This window comes from Bufo gargarizans, chromosome 3 (genome assembly GCF_014858855.1).
Source record: "Bufo gargarizans isolate SCDJY-AF-19 chromosome 3, ASM1485885v1, whole genome shotgun sequence".
Classification (NCBI taxonomy): Eukaryota; Metazoa; Chordata; class Amphibia; order Anura; family Bufonidae; genus Bufo; species Bufo gargarizans.
The window spans coordinates 352,526,470-352,553,716 of record NC_058082.1 but is presented as its reverse complement, the minus strand read 5'-3'; the positions used below and the strand labels follow the sequence as shown (position 1 = coordinate 352,553,716).

General features: G+C 41.5%; 1 protein-coding gene across 1 annotated transcript in view; it reads right to left on the bottom strand.

Annotated features, from left to right (window-relative positions):
* Window positions 1-27,247, bottom strand: part of LOC122931583 (kinesin-like protein KIF21B) — a 735,311-nt gene that overhangs the window by 439,283 nt on the left and 268,781 nt on the right. Inside the window, exon 10 of the mRNA XM_044285657.1 lies at window positions 375-438. Within this exon, the coding sequence (XP_044141592.1) occupies window positions 375-438 (64 nt within the window). The remainder of the gene's footprint in view (window positions 1-374; window positions 439-27,247) is intronic.

The following is a 27,247-nucleotide window of genomic DNA, read 5'->3' as shown; positions in this document are numbered from 1 at the left end:
GGTTCAGTCTATTTTCAGCAGACTACATGTAAACAATTATTTAAAACTTTGCAAAAGAAAGGAAAACAGTAACATGCCTGACGATTAGTTGGTATGTGGGAAGAGCCCTGTTAAATTACAATAAGGCCCAGAATTAGACCACTGGTAGACAGAGACTCGAGTACTAGGATTTTAATTACAAAATACTGAGACACTAAAAGAAAGAAAATGGCCATCACACTAGTGAAGAAGGGTAGGGTAAATGTGACAACGGAGAATTATAATTTCAGGCACAGGCTTGTAGTCTACTGCAGTAGTCATGCATGTGAGGCATAAGAAGATACAGGTTATATGGATTGAACTTTAATTTTCAAAGATTTTTAATGGATATTTACCTCATCTCTTCTATCTCGTGAATATAATTCTGTATTAGATTCTGGATTTCTTCATTATTGTCTCCTAATATTGGAAAACATTGAAAAAGTTAATGTTTCAAACTAAATAAACTGAAAAAATATACAAAGTATGTTAGGCATAAGTGCTGCTAGCAGAACTTTTTTTGTAACGCATTACAGTTTTTTTTCATAAAACAAAAGGAGTATAAACAGAATCCAAAAGCTGTAAATATGTAACACTTGGAAATATCCCCTACAAACAACACATGACTTCAAATTAAAATCATCAAAGCTTTATTATGTCATAGTAAAAATTAAAGGTTAAGATGAAAACAGCTTATAGGAAAAGGTTTTTAACAGTAGAATTACATTTTTAAAGTAATTACCCCAAGTTATAACTTCGGCTCATATGAGCCAATACATTCTAATACTCTACGGAGCGCTCGTATTCAAAGTTTTATGTGAATCGACTTCAGATATTTAATCCGAAGTCGATTCTCTCATCCCTAGTCCTGTACAGGACAGCACTAGAGATGTCCCGAACTGTTCGCCGGCAAACAGTTCCCGGCGAACATTGCTTGTTCACGTTCGCTGTGGCGGGCGAACATATGCGATGTTCGGTCCGCCCCCTATTCGTCATCATTGAGCAAACTTTGACCCTATACCTCACAGTCAGCAGACACATTCCAGCCAATCAGCAACATACCCTCCCTCACAGACCCTCCCACCTCCTGGACAGCATCCATTTTAGATTCATTCGGAAGCGGCAGTCTTAGAGAGAGGAGGGACAGTGTAGCTGCTGATAACTTAATAGGGAAATCGATAGAGGCCAGTGCATTCAGTGTCCACTCCAGTCCTGAAAGACTCCTCTGAACGCCGCTGTAAGGACAGCGTCCTGACAGCACCCCAAAAAAGCTCTTTTTAGGGCTAGTACATCAGTCTGCTTTTTTTTTCCTCCTTGCCCCCTCTGTGCCAAAAGAAACTGAGTCGTGGGAAGTCCAACACCCACCTAGGTACAACTGCTTTGTGAAGGCACATGATCTCACACCACAAACGCCTATGGGATCAACACATGAGTACAAGCAGCACACAAACTCAAAGCCACCATCCTCCTCCTGGTCCAGCATCTTCAGCCACGTCAACCACTGCTGTCCTCCTTGCCCCCTCTCAACCACCCGCCACTCCGCCTCTCGCCTTGAGCAATTCCTGCTCATCTGCCCACAATCAGGTGTCTGTTAAGGACATGTTTGAGCATAGGAAGCCAATGTCACAGAGTCACCCCCTTGCCCAGCATCTGACAGCTGGCTTGTCGGAACAATTTGCCCGCCAGCTTTTACCATACAAGCTGGTGGAGTCTGAGGCCTTCAAAAAATTTGTAGCTATTGGGACACCGCAGTGTACCCAGCCAAAAATTCTTTTCACAAAAGGCAATCCCCAACCTGTACTCTATTGTGCAAAAAAAAAGTCGCCAGTTGAGATAAAACAAATAGTAAAAACAGTGGTGGATTTGCAAGTATAAAATTGAAATATAAAATCTAAATTTTAGTGACTCACTTCACCCAGGAGGGTAATGTGGGATAAAGCTCAAGACACCCACACCACACCTCCTGCGCCTGGATCGTCAGTAGAGTCTTAGAAATGGACAAAGATCACTCTCGAGTCCTTGTTCTTTCTTTTAATCTTTTTATTCCAAAATCCAATGTAGGGGGAGTGAGCAGCTCGACGCATTTCGGGGCCTCTTAGTGGGTCCCCTTCATCAGGAGCATATACATTCAATATACAATAAAATGGGGTTTAAATAGCATGTGGAATAGCTAAAAAGACCGCCAAAAACGGCTTCAAATTGTGTCACTTCCGGTTTCTGCATGAGTTCCACTGTGGAACGCACCGGAAGTGACGACCTCTTTGTCCCAAAACACAATGGTTTAATGAGTGAATAAAATCTGCAGTAATTCTGTACAGTATATACATGTGGGGGTTGGTGGGGGTAACCTCCTCCCCGCTTTCGTATGTGGAGAAAAAAATGTGTGTCCCCCATTCCTTAGTGCGCCCCCGGTGGAACGCAGACCGGACTTCCGGCATACTCCAACGTGGAGCGCACCGGAAGCGGAAGTCCCGGGTGCTCCTATTGGTCTTGTCTTGTGAAGTATCCACGGTGGAACGCATACCCGAATTCCGGTGCGCTCCACCACGGAACGAACCAGAACCGGAAACGCGCCTCCAGACGGAAGTGTATATGTTTAATAGGTATGGAGGGGGGGGGGGGGGGGTCCTTAGTGATAGGCATATACTAGACCTAAGGATGTTAATAAATATGAGTGTTGTACAATGGTGTCAAATAGTATGGGTGGAGTCATTTGATCGGATCCCTTGTCATGTGATTAGGGTTTCAAAGGAATGGTGCTAATTAAAAAAAGTTTTTTAAATGGTTCCTATAACGGGAACTGTTCATACAAGAGGCAATATTTTTGATTATAAAAGGGGAATCTACAGTCATCAAGCAATGATAATAATAATAATAATAAGAAAGATAGTAATGCTAATGAATATATACAGATCACACATGTATATAACTAGACAAAAATAAAATAAAACAATATATAATAAAAATAATAAATAATAATAAAAAAATAATACATTTATATATACACATATATTTATAAAGAAATATATATAAAAAGACTATATATATATATATATATATATATATATATGTGTGAGACACAACACTTCCTTCTCCCATTAGATACAAACATGTCTGATACAAGAATAAAACGTGTTGGATAAAAAATGGGGTGAATAATTATATATATATCAATATGAATAAATAAATGTCATGTTGTTAATGCACATATAGAACAGGACGTATGGATGATGATGAGATTGTACCATAGGCGGCAAATGTATGATTTGGGCAATGGTACTTTCTTAGTAATTGGAATATTCTAGACATTCATTCAAACCGAAAGGGGATAGAGTGTTTAGTGTAAATATCCAGAACATTTCCTTCTGGCATAGCTGTTGGTATGATGAGGTGATGGTTTCTAGGGGTGTGACTGTGAGGCCGATTATGGAGCCCTCATGTCTCTCGGAGAAATGTTGTGATACGCTGTGTGTCGGGACTTTACGTTTAATGTTGGACCTGTGCTCGCGCATTCTATCTCTGAGGGTTTGTGTGGTCCTACCGATGTATTTTAAACCACAAGGGCATTTAAGGAGATATATGACGTTTCTGGTTCCGCAGTTTAAATCTTGTTTTATAGTCCAAGAACCCGAGGGACCCCCTGTTTCAATGGCCTTAGTGTCGTGTGTAATCATTGCGCACCATTTGCATTTTTTGATGCCACATTTAAAACACCTTTTTCTTGTTGGCAGTGGAAAGATTGTCTTTGGGGGGCTTTGAGTTTGGGGCAGGATAGGGCGATGATGTTTTTGATGGTTTGCGCCCTTCTAAAGGTTATGGATGGCAATTGGGGTAGTATATTCTTGAGGATGAGATCTTTCAGCAGGATATTCCAATGCTTCGCAACTACCTTTCTGATGTTTTGATGGTCTCTGTTGTAGCTGGTGATGAGATTGTATTGGTATCCTTTTTTGTCTATAGTTTTTGGGAGTGGTGGTTTCAACGCTTCTTTTTGATCTATTTTTAGGATCCTCTGGGTCGACGCTTTGATTAAACTTTTGGGGTAGCCCTTTTCCAGGAAACGATCTTTAAGAATTTCTAGTTGTGTTTTGAGGGTCTTTTCATTGGAGCAGTTTCTCCGTATTCTTTTCATTTGCCCGTACGGTATGTTTTTCTTCCATTTGGTGTGGTGGCAGCTAGAGTATTCCAGGTAGCTGTTGGCGTCTACTTTTTTAAAATGGGTACTGGTGGTGATCTTGTTGTTGATAATTTCGATCTGTAAATCTAGAAATGTTGCGTTCTTGGAGTCGGATTCATGTGTAAATTGAAGACCCCAGTCGTTCTGATTTAGCATCGATATGAAGGGAGTTAGGTCCTCAGCGCTACCTCCCCAGATAAAGATAATGTCATCGATGTATCGGCGGTAAAAATGCACATCCTTATGGGATTGGAGACCTAGAGACTCTTCAAAGAGGCCTACGAACAGGTTTGCGTATGAGGGTGCAAATTTTGTACCCATAGCGGTACCCCTTGTTTGGATATAAAAGGTATCGTTAAAGGTGAAGTAGTTATGTTCTAAAATAAATTGTATTGCGTTTAGAATGAATTCTTTCTGAGGGGAGGACATTTCAAGATCCAGTTCCAGAAAATGTTTGACCGCACGTAATCCAAGATCATGCCAGATGTTAGTGTAGAGGGATGCCACGTCAAGTGTGACCCAAATGTAGTGATCCTTCCATACTATATTGTTGAGGCTGTTTATGAGGTCTGCGGAATCCCTTAGGTAGGAGGGGAGTTTCTGTACATATTTTTGTAGGAACGTGTCGACATACGCTGAGACGTTAGATGTAAGTGAGTTTATGCCGGAAATGATTGGTCTACCTGGTGGGTTGGTGAGGGTTTTATGGATTTTGGGTAGGAAATAGAAGTGAGCAGTGGTGGGGTGATTGGGCGTGAGGAATGTTTTTTCTTTTTTGTTAAGGGTGTTCTGGTTATATCCAGAATCTATAAGTTCTATCAATGTTTTTTTGAAAATGGCCGTTAGGTCATCTGTAAGGACTCTATAGTAAGTTTGGTCGGAAAGGATTCTAATGGATTCCTGTATATAGTAGAATTCTTAAAGATTGTTTCCTGGAAAAGGGCTACCCCAAAAGTTTAATCAAAGCGTCGACCCAGAGGATCCTAAAAATAGATCAAAAAGAAGCGTTGAAACCACCACTCCCAAAAACTATAGACGAAAAAGGATACCAATACAATCACATGACCAGATACAACAGAGACCATCAAAACATCAGAAAGGTAGTTACGAAGCATTGGAATATCCTGCTGAAAGATCCCATCCTCAAGAATATACTACCCCAATTGCCATCCATAACCTTTAGAAGGGCGCAAACCATCAAAAACATCATCGCCCTATCCTGCCCCAAACTCAAAGCCCCCCCAAAGACAATCTTTCCACTGCCAACAAGAAAAGGGTGTTTTAAATGTGGCTTAAAAAAATGCAAAAGGTGCGCAATGATTACACACGACACTAAGGCCATTGAAACAGGGGGTCCCTCGGGTTCTTGGACTATAAAACAAGATTTAAACTGCGGAACCAGAAACGTCTCCTTAAATGCCCTTGCGGTTTAAAATACATCGGTAGGACCACACAAACCCTCAGAGATAGAATGTGCGAGCACAGGTCCAACATTAAATGTAAAGTCCCGACACACAGCGTATCACAAAATTTCTCCGAGAGACATGAGGGCTCCATAATCGGCCTCACAGTCACACCCATAGAAACCATCACCTCATCATACCAACAGCTATGCCGGAAGGAAATGTTCTGGATATTTACACTAAACACTCTATCCCCTTTCGGTTTGAATGAATGTCTAGAACAGTGACGTCGAACCTTTTAGAGGCCGAGTGCCCAAACTGCAACCCAAAACCCACTTGTTTATCGTAAAGTGCCAACAAAGCAATTTAACCTGAATACTATAGTTCAATATAGCATATCTTCCATGTATTTTATCATTTAGCTATAATATCCTGCCTACATTCAGTGCGCTGCCTGTGCTGTTCATAGTGCGCCCTGCGCTGATGAATGGCAGGAAAAGTCTAAGGCATATTGGTACACCATAGACTTTTTTCACAGTGCGGGTGCCCACAGAGAGGGCTCTGAGTGCCGCCTCTGGCACCCGTGCCATAGGTTCGCCATCACTGGTCTAGAATATTCCAATTACTAAGAAAGTACCATTGCCCAAATCATACATTTGCCGCCTATGGTACAATCTCATCATCATCCATACGTCCTGTTCTATATGTGCATTAACAACATGACATTTATTTATTCATATTGATATATATATAATTATTCACCCCATTTTTTATCCAACACGTTTTATTCTTGTATCAGACATGTTTGTATATAATGGGAGAAGGAAGTGTTGTGTCTCACATATATATATATATATATATATATATATATATATACATATATGTTGTAGGGATTCGCTCTGGTAGGCAGGGTAAGCGGACGCAGTACAGAGGCAAAAACAAGGTTGTAAAGCAAAAGTCAGTGTTTATTCACACAACAAGGAAAAAAATAACACAAACACTTGGCAGAGTCCTGGTGTTAATTCACACCACAGGAATTCCTCTGTGGTTTTTCACACAGCAAAAAGTCCAGCAAACTCAAACAAACATGTCACCTGGATATCCACAGCAGGCTTTTAGGGCGCCTGGCTTCCAGCTGGTGGCTCTCATGCAGCTCCTAGAAACCCAGAGCCTTCACAGCTCCACTCTCACTTGGAGGAACATACCACACCCAGCTGAGCTTCTGACTGAGCTTTTAAACCCCAGCCCAAAACCTGGCCTGGACGTGGGGAACAGCCACCCACCCTGCTCTTTGGCTGCTCCCAATAAGAACCGGCCCGGATCGGCTTTTCAGCCACACTAAGAATAAACAGTGACAGCGAGCACTAGCTGCGGCTGACACATAAAATAACCAGTTCTTATCTCACCGAGACCAGGAACCTCGGTGACACGTACCTTCGCGCCTTCCTACAATATATATATATATATATATATATATATATATACACATATATAGTCTTTTTATATATATTTCTTTATATATATGTGTATATATACATTTTTTTATTTTTATTCTTATTTATTATTTTTATTATATATTGTTTTATTTTATTTTTGTCTGGTTATATACATGTGTTATCTGTATATTTTCATTAGCATTGCTATCTTTCTTATTATTATTATCATTGCTTGATGACTGTGGATTCCCCTTTTATAGTAAAAAATATTGCCTCTTGTATGAACAGTTCCCGTTATAGGAACCATTTAAAAACCTTTTTTTAATTAGCACCATTCCTTTGAAACCCTAACCACATGACAAGGGATCCGATCAAATGACTCCACCCATACTATTTGACACCTTTGTACAACACTCATATTTATTAACATCCTTAGGTCTGGTATATACTTATCACTAAGGACCCCCCCCCCCCCCACTTCCATACCTATTAAACATATACACTCCCGTCTGGAGGCGCGTTTCCGGTTCTGGTGCGTTCCACGGTGGATACTTCACAAGACAAGACCAATAGGAGCACCCGGGACTTCCGCTTCCGGTGCGCTCCTTGTTGGAGTATGCCGGAAGTCCGGTCTGCGTTCCACTGGGGGCGCACTAAGGAATGGGGGACACACATTTTTCTCTCCACACACGAAAGCGGGGAGGAGGTTACCCCTACCAACCCCCACATGTATATACTGTACAGAATTACTGCAGATCTTATTCACTCATTAAACCATTGTGTTTTGGGACAAAGAGGTCGTCACTTCCGGTGCGTTCCACAGTGGAACCGGAAGTGACACAATTTGAAGCCGTTTTTGACGGTCTTTTTAGCTATTCCACATGCTATTTAAACCCCATTTTATTGTATATTGAATGTATATGCTCCTGATGAAGGGGACCCACTAAGAGGCCCCGAAACGCGTCGAGCTGCTCACTCCCCCTACCCTGGCTTTTGGAATAAAAAGATTAAAAGAAAGAACAAGGACTCGAGAGTGATCTTTGTCCATTTCTAAGACTCTACTGTCGATCCAGGCGCAGGAGGTGTGGTGTGGGTGTCTTGAGCTTTATCCCACATTACCCTCCTGGGTGAAGTGAGTCACTAAAATTTTGAATTTATATTTAAATTTTATAATTTTATACTTGCAAATCCACCACTGTTTTTACTATTTGTTTTATCTCAACTGGCGACAAATAATTGCTATCTTTTATGGGTTATATATATCCCCACAATCCTAGTTACTAGGGATTTTGGCGTCTCCCCGTGGTCTTTTTTCAGCGTCCCCACGCTACCCCACTCCTAACTTTCCAATCACCCACCCTGAGGCCCTCAAGGTGGGTTGAGACCATTCGGCAGCCTGCCCTCACATGTCCCACTATTTTCACTACACACATTCCCCCCCCCCCCCTAATATTCAGGGGATATCTTGGGGTTGACTTGCCTGAAAGCAGAGAGTCACAACGGAACTGCACTCCTGGCCGCCCTGAACGCACAGGTGGATCAGTGGCTGACTCCGCACCAACTGGAGATCGGCCAACGGAAGCAATTTGCTGGCGGCATTGAATTTGGGCAAGTTGACACATGTGCCGTGCATGGCACATGTGTGTAATCTGATCGTACAACGCTTTGTGCATAAGTACCCAAGCTTACAGGACGTCCAAAAGCAGGCCAGGAAGGTGTGTGGCGCACTTTTCAGATATTCAGCGGCGAAAAAACAACATGCCAGTGAGGCGCTTGATTTGCGACAGCCCGACACGTTGGAATTTAACACTCCTAATGTTCGACCGCCTGCTCCAACAAGAAAAAGTCGTCAACGAGTATTTGTATTACCGGGGTGCTAGGACAGCCTCTGCGGAGCTGGGAATTTTTTTTGCCACGTTACTGGATGCTCATGCGCAATTAGGCTCATGCGTCCTTTTCAGGAGGTGACAAACCTAGTCAGTCGCACTGAAGGCACCATCAGCGACATCATCCCATTTGTTTTCTTCCTGGAGCATGCCCTGCGAAGAGTGCTGGATCAGGCCGTAGATGAGCGTGAAGAGGAAGAGTTGTGGTCACCATCACCACCAAAAACAGCCTTATCAGCATCGCTTGCTGGACCTGCGGCAACGCTGGAAGAGGAGTCTGAGGAAGAGGAGTCAGAGGTGGCTTTGAGGAGGAGGAAGACCAACCACAGCAGGCATCCTAGGGTGCTTGTTGTCACCTATCTGGTATCCGTGTTGCTGTACGTGGCTGGGGGGAAGAACAGACCTATAGTGAGATCAGTGAGGACGAGGAACAGGACATGAGTAGCTCGGCATCCAACCTTGTGCAAATGGGGTCTTTCATGCTGTCGTGCCTTTTGAGGGACCCTCGTATAAAAATGCTGAAGGAGAACCACCTGTACTGGGTGGCCACGCTACTAGACCCCCGGTATATGCAGAAAGTGCCTGAAATGTTACCGAATTACCGGAAGTCGGAAAGGATGCAGCAGTTCCAAAATAAATTATAAAGTATGCTTTACACAGGCGTATAAGGGTGATGTCACAGCACAACAGGAATCTAACAGGGGAAGAGGTGAATGTAATCCTCATCCTACTACGACCACGGCAGCAAGGACAGGACGCTTTACAGACGTGTTGTTGATGGAGGACATGCAGAACTTTTTATGTCCTACGCATCGCCACAACCCTTCGGGGTCCACCCTCAGAGAACGACTCGACCGAAAGGTAGCAGACTACCTCGCCTTAACTGCAGATATCGACACTCTGAGGAGCGACCACTCATATCTGGTGGCATAGTACATTGCACGGTGCATGCGCACTGCCCCAAATTGGAAGTAAGAGGACCGACCAAGCATCTTTTTCCATTTCCCGGTTCCTAAAATCTATTCCATAGACCGGCCCCTGATAGGGGACGTAACAAGGATTAAACTGATAGGAATAGTACTACTTAACACACCAATCATATTGGGATTGCATAATATATTGCAAAGTGCACGCGCAGTGCCCCAAATTGGAGGTAAGAGCATCTTTTTCCATCACCCGGTTCCTAAAATCTATTCCATACAGGAATTAAACTGATAGGAATAGTACTACTTAAACACACCACTCATATCTGGTGGCACAGTACATTGCAAGCCGTACGATCAGTGTCCAAATTGGAAGTAAGAGGACCGACCAAGCATCTTTTTACATCTCCCGGTTCCTAAAATCTATTCCATACACCGGCCCCTGATAGGGGACAAAACAGAGATTAAACTGTTAACAACAGATTTTTTTAAATTTAAAAGGACAGCCTCTGCGGAGCTGGGTATTTTTTGGCCGTGCTACTGAACGCTCATGCACAATGGCTGTAGGCTCCTTTTGCAGAGGTGACAAACCTGGTCAGTCAAACCCAAGGCAACATCATCGACCTCATACCATATGCGTTTTTCTGGAGCATGCCCTGCGAAGAGTGCTGGATCAGGCCGCAGATGAGCATGAAGAGGAAGAGTTGTGGTCACCATCACTACCAGAAGCAGCCTTGTCGTCGTCGATTGCTGGACCTGCGGCAACGCAGAGAGAGGAGTCTGAAGAAGAGGAGTCAGAGGAGGAAGGTGGCTTTGAGGAGGTGGAAGACCAACCACAACTGGCGTCCCAGTGGCCTTGTTGTCACCTTTCGGGGACCCTTGGTTTTGTACGTGACTGGGTGGAGGAAGAGACCTTCAATGACGTCAGTGGGGACAAGGAACGGGACATGGCTAACTTGGTATCCAACCTTGTGCAAATGGGGAATTTGCAGTTGTGCAAAAGGACTGTTTGCGGTGTGTTAGACGGGGAGTTTGGTCTGTCATTGTAAAGTGGGCGTAACCCTTGCACTACCTGATCGATACAACATCATTTATGCCCTTGTCAACTACGTAATTTTCCATGTGAGTTTCCGGCATGCCACAGTCCAGGTGTTAGTCCCCTTGAAACAACTTTTCCATCACTATTGTGGCCAGAAAGAGTCCCTGTGGGTTTAAAAATTCACCTGCCTATTGATGTCAATGGCGGTTCACCCGGTTCACTCGTTTGCGAACATTTGCGAAAATTCACGTTCGCGAATTTTATGTTCGCGACATCTCTAGACAGCACCAATCACCTCCAAGTTTACAGAGGGGACATCACTATTCGGCCTCCTATCTGTGCGCTGCGAATTGCTGGTATGGCATACCAGCCAATAGCAGCAGAGAAGGGGAATATAATATAGTGAATGCATTTCTGCATGCTGCAGTTTCAGATGGTGATGGCATGTAGAGTGGTTATGTGCCCCTCTGTGCTGTTGATCAGTAATCTAATTGTTCATTTCCAGCAGTTCCAGGATCCCGTATCCCAAAATTTTAATCCCTATCCCTGTCCCCACCACCCCCCAGTGCACTTTCAGCAGACGGTGAGCCATCAGTGAACACTTTTTTTTGGTCCATAGTTTAATTTTGTATCTATTTTTATTCCAGCCCTGCACCAATGTTTCTGTGTGTGAGCTATGACTGCCGATCAATGTGTATGTGTGCTCCGTTTTTGGCACAATTTATTTTTTTGCAACAACTTTCCTGTGTACACCCTGCAGCCATTGAGCACTGATCAGTACCATACATTACTGATGGTATCTGTACTCAGTTTTGGGTGCAGGAAATTGGAGTTAGGGATAGATAGTTACCACATTTTTATCTTAACTTGTTTCCTTTCTCCTAAATATTATTTCAAACTTATTGCAACCCCTTCATGTGTAAAAGCACTACATACACACTCCTGTGAATAAATAAAATGAATGTACATTTTACACATGTTAAATTACACACTTTACACACATCTATAAAAAAAAAATGTCCCAATTATCCCAAAGATGGTATTCAGCTGAGGAGGCATACACCATCATTGCCTTTGATACTGATATGTCCAGCGAGGTTGAATTGAATCCTTCATTCCTCTTGTCCTCTTACTCCTCATCATCATCCAGTGATGAGGGACCCTCAAGAAGGCACACCAGGACAAAAGCTAAGGCAGCCCCTTCCAGTAAGTCCAATATGGATCCCACTCCCTAAGGATTATCAGCCTTACATTCCTGAGTTTCTGGCCAGCTCAGGAATCCAGGTTGACACTTCAGACTTCACAGAAATGGATATCTTCAAATCTTTTTTCTGAGGATTTTGTAAATTCAGTGGTGGCCTAAACTAAATTATATTTATATAAATTATAAATTATATTTATACTAATTTATATTTAACCAATCATTAGTAACAGGAGTCGTCCCGGAAGATTGGAAATTGGCAAATGACGTGCCCATTCACAAGAAAGGTAGTAGGGAGGAATCGAACAACTATAGACCAGTGAGTCTGACATCAATAGTAGGCAAATTAATGGAAACCCTATTAAAGGATAGGATTGTGGAACATCTAAAATCCCATGGATTGCAAGATGAAAAACAGCATGGGTTTACTTCAGGGAGATCATGTCAAACAAATCTTATAGATTTTTTTGACTGGGTGACTAAAATAATAGACGGTGGAGGTGCAGTAGACATCGCTTATCTGGATTTTAGTAAAGCTTTTGACACTGTCCCACATAGAAGACTTATCAATAAACTGCAGTCATTGAGCATGAACTCCAATATTGTTGAGTGGATTAGGCAGTGGCTGAGGGACAGACAACAGAGGGTTGTAGTCAATGGAGAACATTCAAAACAAGGTCATGTTACCAGTGGGATTCCACAGGGATCTGTACTGGGACCAATTTTGTTTAATATCTTCATAAGTGATATTGCAAAAGGCCTCGATGGTAAGGTTTGTCTTTTTGCTGATGACACAAAGATATGTAACAGGGTTGATGTTCCTGGAGGGAAACGCCAAATGGAAAAGGACTTAGGAAAACTAGAAGAATGGTCAGAACTCTGGCAACTGAAATTTAATGTGGATAAGTGCAAGATAATGCACCTGGGGCGTAAAAACCCAAGGGCAGAATATAGAATATTCGACACAGTCCTGACCTCAGTATCTGAGGAAAGGGATTTAGGAGTAATTATTTCAGAAGACTTAAAGGTGGGAAGACAATGTAATAAAGCAGCACGAAATGCAAGCAGAATGCTTGGATGTATAGGGAGAGGTATAAGCAGTAGAAAGAGTGAAGTGCTTATGCCGCTGTACAGAACACTGGTGAGACCTCACTTGGAGTATTGTGCGCAGTACTGGAGGCCATATCTCCAGAAGGATATAGATACTCTAGAGAGAGTTCAGAGAAGAGCTACTAAACTGGTCCATGGATTGCAGGATAAAACTTACCAGGAAAGGTTAAAAGACCTTAATATGTATAGCTTGGAAGAAAGAAGAGACCGAGGGGATATGATAGAAACTTTTAAATACATAAAGGGAATCAACTCGGTAAAGGAGGAGAGCATATTTAAAAGAAGAAAAACTACCACAAGAGGACACAGTTTTAAATTAGAGGGGCAAAGGTTTAAAAGTAATATAAGGAAGTATTACTTTACTGAGAGGGTAGTGGATGCATGGAATAGCCTTCCTGCAGAAGTGGTAGCTGCAAATACAGTGAAGGAGTTTAAGCATGCATGGGATAGGCATAAGGCCATCCTTCATATAAGATAGGGCCGGGGCTATTCATAGGATTCAGATATATTGGGCAGACTAGATGGGCCAAATGGTTCTTATCTGCCGACACATTCTATGTTTCTATGTTTCTATATGTCTAGCAATTTAATTCCAAAATCCCACATCGTCATTTGCTCAACCCCTTAGGTTTGTGATGGCTAAGCTCCGGAACTCCATCTGTGGTAAAAATACGAATGGAGCATGCTGGGAGTCGTAGTTTGACCAGAACTGGAATGCCGGAAGTTAGCCATCATTGTCTTAGGTGGACCCCAGTAGTTGCAGCAGAGATAAAGATAATTTTAGAGGCTTGCGCTACATATGGGTCTTGTATAAAAAGATTAAACTGTATTGCAGTCCATATGTTTTGTATCACACTCCAATTTACCATATCGCCATGACCCGGCCACTTTTCAAAACAATTCAGAATTTTTTACATTATAATGATAATACACAATGCCTGCCCCAAAATCACTCAACATTTAAAGTCTATTTAAAATGAGGCCAGTCCTTAACCACTTTAGAACCAAGTATGTTGAGGTGCACATCCCTGAAAAAGATATCTGTGTAGAAAAGTTCCTTATACATTGTAAAAGAAGGGTAGAATTTTATCAATACTTGGCCAACAAGAGGGTAAGGTATAGCAATAAAATGTATACACTGTGCGAGAATACCTCTAGGTACACCCACAGGTCCTGGGCGTATGATGGGAAGGACACCTCGATTGAACCCACAGAATGCCTCCCATAAGGGTTGGTGGGAAAATAGTGTGGGACATAGTGCATCCACTGCTGGAACAGGATTACCACCTCTATGTGGATAACTTATACACCAGCATACCACTGTTTAGGTCCTTCAATTCCAGAATTACTGTAGCTTGCAGCAAAGTGCATGTGTCAGGACCACTGTCCGTCTCTCACAGCCTGCAGTCTGGTGATGTCAGTGTACAGGCTTCTGAGTGAAGCTTGTACTTTACTGACTCATGTACAGAATGTTGTAAGTATTGTGCATGGGTCAGAACATAGTGATCAGCCTCTGTGCTGTCGCTATGCTGTTGAGTTCACTGTGGGCACTGTGGCACATTTGCCCCGCAATCAGATACAAACTAACTGTATCATAAATTGCGGCCAACACGCAGACCATGTTTCCTGGGCTGATCATGCTTGTGTGAATGAATCTGTACATACAGAAGCTGATTACATAATATTACACAGAATAGATCTAGGATTAGGATTCTGCAGGCAGTAGAAAAAAAGATAGAATTAGGCCTCATCCACAAGACCGTATCTGGTGCACCATCCCTGTGCAACATCTGTATGTTTTTTCTGCAAGGGATAGAACATGTCCTGTTCAGTTCATCAAAATGTAAACCACAAACTCACTGAAGACAATGATGGTTAGGGTTGCACCGGGTATTGAATTATCGATACCCAATCAATACTTTTGTACCCAGATCGATATGATACCAGCTTTTACTATTTTCCGATACTAATCTGCGCTACTGCGCAGCCTAGTAACAGAGAAAATGGTGCACGCTGCTCTCAGTGCGCACCATGTTCTCCTCAGCAGCACAGTGGAGAAGGAGGAAGTGCCTCCCTCCCTCCTCACTGTGCCATCACTGCCACCAATGAGAAGAGTGAGGGGAGGAGGGGCTGTGGCCACTGCACCACCAATGAAGATAACTAACAGATTAATTTAAATATAGGTGGCGGGTGCCGGTGGCAGAATCACATACCCGGCACCCGACCTCTATGACAAGGAGCTGGGATCCACGGCAATTAATCCCTCAGGTGCCGCACCTGAGGGGTTAATTGCTGCTGATTGCAGCGCCTTGTCATAGAGGTCGGGTGCCGGGTATGTGATTCTTCTGCTGGCACCCGCCACCTATATTTAAATTAATGGGTTAGTTATCTTCTCCTATATTTCCTATGCGGCGAGCGCCATAACTGAAAAAAAATAAAAAAAACGTGCAATTCACCATTTTTTTGTCACCTTGTCCCCACAAAAAATAGGGTATGACTGTTCTATTATGGGCCAGACGTTCCATAAAATGTGGAATGCACAGGGCTTTTTTGGTGTTTTATTTATTTTAATGGTATCGAGTATCACAATACTTTTTTATGGTATATGGTATCGAAAATGAATCAAAATTTAGGTATCATGACAACCCTAATGAGGGTATACCAATTTCCAGATACAGTCATGTTCATGAGGCCTTATATAGAGAGCTCAGTAGGCTGTAACACACATGAGAATCTTTCATACAGAACAGAAGACTGTATCACAGATGACAGACTTAGATACAGAGGCACATTGAAAAGTATTGGATATGATAGGCTTAGATACACACCACAACAGACAATATCGGACAAGATAGGATTAGGTATACAGCAAAGCTCAGCAAGCAGTAATGCACACAACAGGTTATGTAGTGTAGTAAGATGGCTACAGAAGGTGTAGTGGGCATGGCCCATGCAGACTGATCAGTTTGGGAGTGGGGCCAGCCTGTGACTCACTCGGCAGAGCAGCCATGTAAACAGGAAGAACGGAATTTAAGCAGACCTACCAGAATATTCTGATGCCCAGACAGGAGGAAAGAAAGCACAGACATGAAAAAACAGGCATTGGGGTCAAATATATTCATCATGAAGGGTGTTAGGAACACATAAAAATAATTTTGAGTTTGGGACCTGACAGCTTCTTTAACTGCTTAAAGACCAGACTTATTTTCATTTTAGCATTTTTGATTTTTTTTTTTCTCCCTACGTTCTCGGAACGATAGCCATAATTTTTTTCCGTACACATAGCCATATAAGGGTTTATTTTTTGCAGGACAAGATGCATTTTTTTTATGCCACCATTTCATTTACCATGTCTTGTATTGGAAAACGAAAAAAAAAATTCTTTCTGGGATAAAAAAAAGCTAAATTAAAAGGTTTTTGGGGTTTTGACATTAGGGCATTAACTGTGCACTAAAAATTACATAGTGTGCTCATCCTGCAGCTCAATACGATTACAGAGACACCAAACTTGTATGGATTTATTTTGTTTAATTAAATTAAAACAATCTTAAATTAAATATTAAATAAAAATCTTTGAAAACAAAATATCTAAACTTTCTTTGCATTGCCATTTTCTGACAGCCATAACTTTTTTGATATTTGGGTCTACAGAGCTGTATGAGGGATTGTTTTTTATGTAATGAACTGTAGTTTTTACTGGTACCATTTTTAAGGTATGTATGACTTTTTGATCACTGGCATTCAATTTTTTGAGCGGACAGAATGAAAAAAAAAAAGGTGAATCGAGTGTTTTAAAAAAAAATTACGTTACGGCATTTACCTCACACATTTTTTTTTATTTTTATAGTTTAATAGGTCATACATTTTCAGATGCAGATGTAGTGATGCGGGCTTGCGGGAGTTGAATTTTCATTGGTGGTCAGTGGTTTATACCAGAGTTTCAGCACATTGCTGACACTCTTGGTATAAACGGCTGACATCGCTGCAATGTCAGCCGTTTCACCCTTTCCATACAGCGGTCCGTACGGACCACTGTATGGAAAGGGTTAAGTCAGGGAGCTCCCTCCCTCTGCCATCAGGGGGCTGCTGTGCCATTAGAGCCCCCAGATGGATGGGGTGACAGAGGGAGGGCGCTCCCCTCCCTCCCCTTCCCCGTTTGCTCAGTTGTGGCAGACGGGGAAGGTTCCCATGGCAACAGGATGCCTTCTCAGGCATCCTGCTGTCCATAGTGCTAAACAGATCTATGCTAAAGGCATAGATCTGTTCAGACCAAGTGTAAGTAAAATACAGGAAAATACACTATATAGTGTATTGTACTGTATTATACAGACATCAGACCCACTGGATCTTCAATAACCAAGTGGGTCTGGGTCAAAAAAATGTAAAAAAAAGTGAAAAAATAGTAAAGATAAAAAAATAACATTTATCACTGAATAAAAATTTAAAAAATAAAATACACTACACGTATTAGGTATTGCCGCGTCCATAACGACCTTATCTATAAAAGGGTCATGTTACTTTGCCCGCACGGTGAACGCCATAAAAATCAAAAAATTAAAACTATCAGGAAATTGAAATTTTGCCCACCTTACTTCCCAAAAAAGGTAATAAAAGTGATCAAAAAAGTTGCATGTACGCCAAAATAGTACGAATCAAACCGTCACCTCATCCCGCAAAAAATGAGCCCCTACATGAGACAATGGTCCAAGAAATAACAACCTGCTCTATTGAAATACCACATGATCTAATCTGTCAGATGAATGTTGTAAATAACAAAAAAATAAAATGGTGCCAAAAAAGCTATTTCTTGCCTCACAAAAATTACCTTGCCTCCCAAAAAGTGTAATATAGAGCAACCAAAAATCATATGTATCCTAAACTAGTACCAAAAAAACTTCCGCCCTATCCCGTAATTTCTAAAATGGGGTCACTATTTTGGAGTTTCTACTATAGGGGTGCATCATGGGAGTTTCAAATGGGACATGGTGTCCAATAAAACTATCTAGCAAAATCTGCCTTCCAAAAACTGTATGGCACTCCTTTCCTTTTGCGCCCTGCCATGTGCCCGTATAGCAGTTTGCGACGACATATGGGGTGTTTCTGTAAACTACAGAATCAGGGCCATAAATAATGAGTTTTATTTGGCTGTTAACCCTTGCTTTGTAACTGGAGAAAAAATTGTAAAATGGAAAATTTGCCCAAAAATTCAAATTCTAAAATTTAATCTCTATTTGCCAATAACTCTTGTGGAACACCTAAAGGGTTAACGACGTTTGTAAAATCAGTTTTGAATACATTGAGGGGTGTAGTTTGTTAGATGTGGTCAGTTTTTTTTAGTTTCTACTCTAGGGGTGCATCAGGGGGGCTTCATATGGGACATGGTGTCCAAAAAAACTGTCTAGCTAAATCTGCCTTCCAAAAACTGTATGGCATTCCATTCTTTCTGCGCCCTGCCATGTGCCCGTATAGCAGTTTACGACCACATATGGGGTGTTTCTGTAAACTACAGAATCAGGGACATAAATAATGAGTTTTGTTTGGCTGTTAACCTATGCTTTGTAACTGGAAAAAAAATAGTAAAATGGAAAATCTGCCAAAAAAGTGAAATTTTGAAATTGTATCTCTATTTTCCATTAATTCTTGTGGAACACCTAAAGTGTTAACAAAGTTTGTAAAATCAGTTTTGAATACCTTGAGGGGTGTAGTTTCAAGAATGGGGTCATTTTGGGTGGTTTCTATTATGTAAGCCTCACAAAGTGACTTCAGACCTGAACTGGTCCTTGAAAAGTGAAAATTTCTTAAACATTTCTAGATTTGCTTCTAAACTTCTAAGCCTTGTAACATCCCCACAAAATAAAATGTCATTCCCAAAATGATCCAAACATGAAGTAGACATATGGGGAATGTAACATAATAACTATTTTTGTAGGTATTACTATGTATTATAGAAGTAGAGAAATTGAAACTTGGAAATTTGCAATTTTTTACAAATATTTGGTAAATTTGGTATTTTTTTTATAAATTTTAATTTTATTTTGTTGACTTTATTTTACCAGTGTCATGAAGTACAATATGTGCCGAAAAAACTATCTCAGAATGGCCTAGATAAGTCAAAGCGTTTTAAAATTATCACCACATAAAATGACATTGGTCAGATTTACAAAAAATGGCCTGGTCCTTAAGGTGAAAATGAGCTCAGTCCTTAAGGTGTTAAAATTGGGAATGGGGGGATATATAAACTTTTTATATTTTTGTATTTATTGAATAACTATTGGCCCCCTTGGGGGGAAATAAACTTGGGAACTTTTGTTCCCTTGTCCTATTAGATCTCCATTAGGGTGAATAGGTTTATGACACTGTCCAGGCTGAGCTGTGTCTCATGCACAGGGCAGAAGTGTCCAGGATGCCGATCAGAGCCCCCGCAGTGAAATTGCATCCCTCTGCCTTAACTCACAGATGCCGCGATCAGAGTTGAACGTGGCTTTCGGGAGGTTAAATTATGGTGATTGGTGTTCACCGTTCCTCATCATTGTGGCCGTGTGTCTGCTGTACAGAGGGCACCCGCCACATATGGAGCGTGCTCACCGCAGCATCCCGCTCCATACAGTTGCAGGCACATAATGCCAAACATGTATGGAATTATGTGTTAAGTGATTAAGTACAAGGACAAGATAGATATCCTTGTAATGACCACAGTACAGGAACAGCAGCTCCCCTGCCCTGGTACGAGGTACTACTACCACTTACCCAAAGACAAACTGCATCCTGGGAGTGGTTGATCTTTCAGATCAAGTGTTGAAGGCCATACAGTGTCATGTGGTAAACAAAGGTGTGGTACAAAAAGCTGGCCATGCACATTATACAGAAGGCACCGAATAATGCTTACATGTTATTTCGATATACAGGCTAAACAGGAAAATTCTGTTATTTTTTAAGAAAGCCCTTCATTTTTTAAAACCAGGATGTTTCAGTAATATGTCAGAAAGTTATTGGGGGCCCCTATTGTACCAGGGAATCATATCAATAGTGAAGTCCTCCCAAACAGTAAGCAAGGGAGATACCCCAAAACACCTGTGGGGTCAAAATGCTCACTAGACCGCTTGATAATTTCCTTGAGGGGTGTGGTCTCCAAAATGTGGTCACCTCTTCAGGGGCTCTTTTTCTATTTCACATTACAGCTTAAGCAACTGTTAGCCAATACTGTGTAAATCACCAACATGCATGGTGCACTTTTATTTTTGAGCCTTGTCGTACATCCAGACAGAAGTTAATGCTACCCATAGGGTGTTTCTACTATCAGGAAACACTGTTTAATAATTTGAAAGCTGTGACAACAGTGGCACACTTTGCACACAACATATTGAGCACTGCAATGGCATATTTGCGGAAAAATAGCAATTTTCATTTTTCACCATCAAATACACATTAATTTCTGGAAAACACCTTTGGAGTCAAAATGCCTACTGTACCCCTCAAAAAATTCCCTGATGGGAGTAGTTTTCAAAATTGGGTGACTTATTTATTTTTTCTTCGAATGCAATCTGGTGTCACCACCAGACATCTGAGACGTTCTGACAGACGTTCTTCAGAACCTCCTCCTTGAGGTTCCTTTTGTTTTTCTTTCATTTTCTCATCTCGTTAGCCTCTCTCAGCTGTCATGTGGGTGCACTAATTGCATCACTTTAAATCCCTTCCCATACTGCATCACTTTGCAGTTTATACAAATTCCTGGAGTGTGTGCATGCTGGATGCTACTACTGAGTCTTCTACAGATAGGTTTTTTTCATTCATTTTTCTGAATGTTTTCTGGATCCCAGGTGACCCTGACTCCCTCCGTATCTAGTGTAGGGAGCCGGTGGTCGTGTCCCCTCACTATTATAGGGTGTTCAGGTGTTATACAGTCGAGGAACGAGGATATGCGATCATCTACCATTTAGATTTTTGCATAGGCTGAGCAGTCAGGGAGAGAGCCAGGTCTGTTGCAGGGCTATCCGTTTGGTTCCTTAGTTTTGGATCCAGTCAGTCGGATCTTCATTTTGTGTCTTCTAGTTTTCTGTACACCTTCCGTGACATCTGGCCCCTAAAACAATTCCAGTGAAGTCTGCCCTCCCAAAGCCATAAGGTGCTCCTTCCCATCTCCTTCCCGAGTCCTGCAGTGTGCCTATACATGACTGTATATGGATGTTTCCGTAAACAAAAAAATCAAGGTAATTCACATTCAGGCCTTGATGTGTTTTAAATTTCACTTCCATTTTACTTTAATTGTTATGAAACACCTAAAGGGTTAACAAAGTTTCTAAAAATCCATTTTGAATAATTTAAGGGATAAAGTATCTAAAATGGGGTTACTTATGGGTGGTTTCTATTACGTAAGCCCCTCAAAGTCTCTTCAAAACTGGATTGGTCCACAAAAAAGTTGCTTTTGGAGATTTTCTTGAAAATTTCAATTGCTTTTAAAATAAATCTTTCAAAATCCTTCTAGCGTCCTAAAAAATAAAATTACATTTACGAAATGATGCCAACATAAAGTAGACATATGGTGAATGTCAAATAATTATTTTGTGAGGTATCACTATATGTAATAAAAACTGAGAAATACACATTTAGAAAATTGTTAATTGTTTCTAAATTTACCATAAATTTTAGATTTTTTTCTGTAAATAAAGGTAAAATATATCGACGCATATTAACCACTGACAAGAAGTACAATGCTGTATGAAAAAGCAGCCTCACAATTGCCTGGATAAGCAAAAGAATTCCAAGTTATTACCACATAAAGTGATACATGTCAGATTTGCAAAATGCATAGGGAAAGTGAAAAATGGCTGTCTGGAAGGGATAAAAAAATGAGTAAACATGTCCAACTGTTCAATATTTCAGTACTCTTTGCACAACTTGCTGTTCTCTAACAAGGGAATTAAAATTGGTATTTAAACAGTTGACCTCATCATGCTGTTCACATTTTGAGACCAATTGCGAGGCTTCAACCAGAATGTTCTCAGATGGAATTGGCCACGGAGCTTAGAGTGTCACAGAGTGTTATCAGCAGGTTGCAACAGAGATACAGAGAGACTGGAAAGTCACAGAAAGGCATAGAAGTGGAAGTCCTTTGGCCACAATCCCACATTGATGACCATTTCATTGTGAACAATGCCCTGCGAAACTGGATGATGAATGCCACATAATACCAGGCACATTTAAGGGAGGTGAGAAGCACAAAAGTGTCATATCAGACCATTTTAAAGCCATTTACATCAGTGTGCTCTGTGTGCTAGACAATCTGCAAGGCTACCTGACCACCAGGCAGACAACTCATCTTGCATGGTCCAGGAGGCATATACGCTGGACGAGGGATCAGTTGGCCTCAATGCTGTTCACTGATGAAAGTCGATTCACGCTGAGCAGAAATGATGGCCGTCAACTATGTTGGATACGTCAAGGAGAGCCAGACAAGCCTTTAGTGGTGATGATGTTACAGTGTGGGCGGGTGTGTCTAGTCAATACAGAACTGCCCTACACTGGTATGAAACAAATAAACATAGAATGTGTCAGCAGATAAGGACCATTTGGCCCATCTAGTCTGCCCAATATACTGAATACTATGAATAGCCCCTGGCCCCATCTTATATAAAGGATGGCCTTATGACTATCCCATGCATGCTTAAACTTCTCCACTGTATTTGCAGCTACCACTTCTGCAGGAAGGCTATTCCATACATCCACTAGTCGCTCTGTAAAGTAATACTTCCTGATATTACTTTTAAAACTTTGCCCCTTTAATTTAAAATGTTATCCTCTTGTAGCAGTTTTTCTTCTTTTAAATATTTTCTCCTATTTTACCTTGTTGATTCCCTTTATGTATTTAAAGGTTTCTATCATATCCCCTTTTTCTCAACTTTCTTCCAAGCTATACATGTTAAGGTCCTTTAATCTTTCCTGGTAAGTTTTATCCTGCAATCCATGTACTAGTTTAGTAGCTCTTCTCTGAACTCTCTCCAAAGTATCAATATCCTTCTGGAGAAATGGTCTCCAGTACTGCACACAATACTCCAAATGAGGTCTCGCTAGTGCTCTGTAGAGCGGCATAAGCACCTCCCTTTTTCTACTGGTAATGCCTCTCCCTATACACCCAAGCATTCTGCTAGCATTTCCTGCTGCTCTATGACAGTCTGCCTACCTTTAAGTCTTCTGAAATAATGACCCCTAAATACATTTCCTCAGATACTGACTGTATCACTGATTTTATAATCTGCTCTTGGGTTTTTATGCCCCCAGGTGCATTATCTTGCACTTATCAACATTAAATGTTAGTTGCCAGATTTTTGACCATTCCTCTAGTTTTGCTAAATTCTTTTCCATTTGGTGTATCCCTCCAGGAACATCAACCCTGTTACAAATCTATGCGTCATCAGCAAAAAGACACACCCTACCATTGAGGCCTTCTGCAATTTCGCTGATAAAGATATTAAACAATATGGGTCCCAGACCAGATCCCTGAGGTACCCCACTGGTAACAAGACCATGGTCTGAATATACTCCATTGACTACAACCCTCTGTTGTCTGTCCCTCAGCCACTGCCTAATCCATTCAACAATATGGGGGTCCAAGCACAAAGACTGCAATTTATTGATAAGCCTTCTATGTGGGACTGTATTAAAAGCCTTACTAAAGTCTAGATAAGCGATGTCTAATGCACCTCCGCCATCTATTATTTTAGTCACTCAATCAAATAAAATCAATAAGATTAGTTTGACATGATCTCCCTGAAGTAAACCCATGCTGTTTTACATCTTTCAATCCATGGAATTTTAGATGTTCCACAATCCTCTCCTTAAGTATAGTTTCCATTAATTTCCCCACTATTGATGTCAGGCTTACTTGTCTATAGTTGCCAGATTCCTCCCTACTACCTTTGTTGTGAATGGGCACAACATTTGCTAATTTCCAATCTTTTGGGACAACTCCTGGTACTAGTGATTGGTTAAATAAATATGTTAATGGTTTTGCTAGTTCAGCGCTAAGCTCTTGTAATAGCTTTAGGTGTATCCCATCAGGCCCCTGTGACTTATTTGTATTAATTTTAGACAGCTGACTTAGGGCTCTTTCAGACTTGCGTTCTTGTCTTCCGGCATAGAATTCAGTTGTCGGGGCTCTATGCCGGAAGAATCCTGATCAGGATTATCCCAATGCATTCTGAATAGAGTGAAATCCGTTCAGGATGCATCAGGATGTCTTCAGTTCCGGAACGGAACGTTTTTTGGCCGGAGAAAATACCGCAGCATGCTGCGCTTTTTGCTCCGGCCAAAAATCCTGAAGACTTGACGCAAGGTCGGATCCGGGAATTAATGCCCATTGAAAGGCATTGATCCGGATGCGGCCTTAAGCTAAACGTCGTTTCAGCGCATTGCCGGTCCCGATGTTTAGCTTTTTCTGAATGGTTACCATGGCTGCCGGGACGCTAAAGTCCTGGCAGCCATGGTAAAGTGTAGCGGGGAGCGGGGGAGCAGCATACTTACCGTCCGTGCGGCTCCCGGGGTGCTCCAGAGTGACGTCAGGGCGCCCCACGCACATGGATGACGTGATCGCATGGCACGTCATCCATGCGCATGGGGCGCTCTGACGTCATTCTGGAGCGCCCCGGGAGCCGCACGGACTGTAAGTATACCGCTCCCCTGCTCCCCGCTCCTACTATGGCAACCAGGACTTTAATAGCGTCCTGGCTGCCATAGTAACACTGAAAGCATTTTGAAGACGGATCCGTCTTCAAATGCTTTCAGTACACTTGCGTTTTTCCAGATCCGGCGTGTAATTCCGGCAAGTGGAGTACACGCCGGATCCGGACAAAACAAGTGTGAAAGAGGCCTTAGAACCTCTTCCTCTGTAAAGACACATGCATCAAAAGAGTCATTAGTCTTCCTCCCTAACTGAGGTCCTTTTCCTTCATTTTCTTTGTAAAAACTGAACAGAAGTATTCATTGAGGCAGTCAGCTAGTTCTTTATCTTCTTCCCTATATCTTCCTTTTGTTTTTAATTTGGTAATTCCTTGTTTTAGTTTCCTTTTTTCATTTATGTATCTATCGCCTTTTTTTCACTGACTGAGCTAATTTCTCTTCGGCCTGTACTTTAGAAGCTCTTATAACTTGCTTCCGGGTTCCGGGTTTGCTCCTCCACTACTTGCTGTAGAGATAATCCCAGTAGGGAATTTAGAATATCTGTACTCCTGGCAGAACCAGCTATTTTGGTTTTCCAGTTTACATCAGGAAGACTAAAGTCTCCCATAATGATAACTTCCCCTTTCAAAGTAATTTTAGCTATTTCCTCAACTAGTAGATTTAATTCTTTGACTTGGCTAGGTGGTCTATATATCACACCTACACTAGTTACCTTATGATTATCAAGCAGCAACGTAACCCAAACTGACTCTAAATTTGTCTTGCTAGTTTGTATTAAATTTGATTTTATGCTATCTTTCATATACAGGGCCACCCCTCCCCCTTTCTTGCCTTCTCTGTTTTTCCTATATAGAGAGAACCCTGGTATTGTTATATCCCATTCATTACTCTCATTGAACCATGTCTCGGTAACAGTCACTAAATGGTTCAGTGACAAGCCCATACTACTTGAATAGCACAATTAATCTAATCATTGTGCTTCTGCATGAACAACACAGGCCTAATTTCATCTACTGTACATGGACGACAATGCAGCAGCTTATCTAGGTTGCATCATTAGGGAACGGCTGCTGGAGAATGAGGGACTTCAAATGGCATGGCCTGCACTTTCTCCAGACCTGAATCCCATTGAAAACCTAAGGGATCTGCTGAGTTGCTGTACCCCAGAACAGGGAGCGGGATGCCATGCCTTTGCAGACAATAAGTCGACCTGTGAACAGCATAAGATATATCGTTGTCAAACTGTAATTTATGCTCAAGACAATTTATGCTCAAGATTTATGCTTATGACAAGTTATTGAGACATTGACATTTTCTTTGGGGGTATACCCACCACTGTTGTTTGCATTGTTTCAATAAATTGTTTGAGATCAGGAAATCACCATTGCATGCTTCTACTTAAATGCCATTCTTTAATGATATAAAATCACTGTAGCATGAACTTTTCACATTTCCCATAAATTTTATAAATTTCACCTGAAAGCCAAATATTCCTTTTTGTAAGTAGTGTATAGAGATTTATATATATAAATCTCTGAGGAAGGCTCGCGATCTGAGCCGAAACGTTGCACCACTGGTGTGAATAAAGGGTTCACCACTTTTACTTCTGGAGTGCCGCTCATTTTTCTTAGAATATTCATCAGGGAAGTCAGTCCATTCCCTTTGGGACGTGCACCCGTTTTCTCATTTGGGAGCCAGTGCCGCCATTTTTCTTCGTATATATATATATATATATATATATATACAGGTCCTTCTAAAAAAAATTGCATATTGTGATAAAGTTCATTATTTTCTGTAATGTACTGATAAACATTAGACTTTCATATATTTTAGATTCATTACACACCAACTGAAGTAGTTCAAGCCTTTTATTGTTTTAATATTTATGATTTTGGCATACAGCTCATGAAAACCCAAAATTACTATCTCAAAAAATTTGCATATCATGAAAAGGTTCTCTAAACGAGCTATTAACCTAATCATCTGAATCAACTAATTAACTCTAAACACCTGCAAAAGATTCCTGAGGCTTTTAAAAACTCCCAGCCTGGTTCATTACTCAAAACCGCAATCATAGGTAAGACTGCCGACCTGACTGCTGTCCAGAAGGCCATCATTGACACCCTCAAGCAAGAGGGTAAGACACAGAAAGAAATTTCTGAATGAATAGGCTGTTACCAGAGTGCTGTATCAAGGCACCTCAGTGGGAAGTCTGTGGGAAGGAAAAAGTGTGGCAGAAACGATTCCAGACCTTGGGGGACCTGCAGAAGCAGTGGACTGAGTCTGGAGTAGAAACATCCAGAGCCACCGTGTACAGGCGTGTGCAGGAAATGGGCTACAGATGCTGCATTCCCCAGGTCAAGCCACTTTTGAACCAGAAA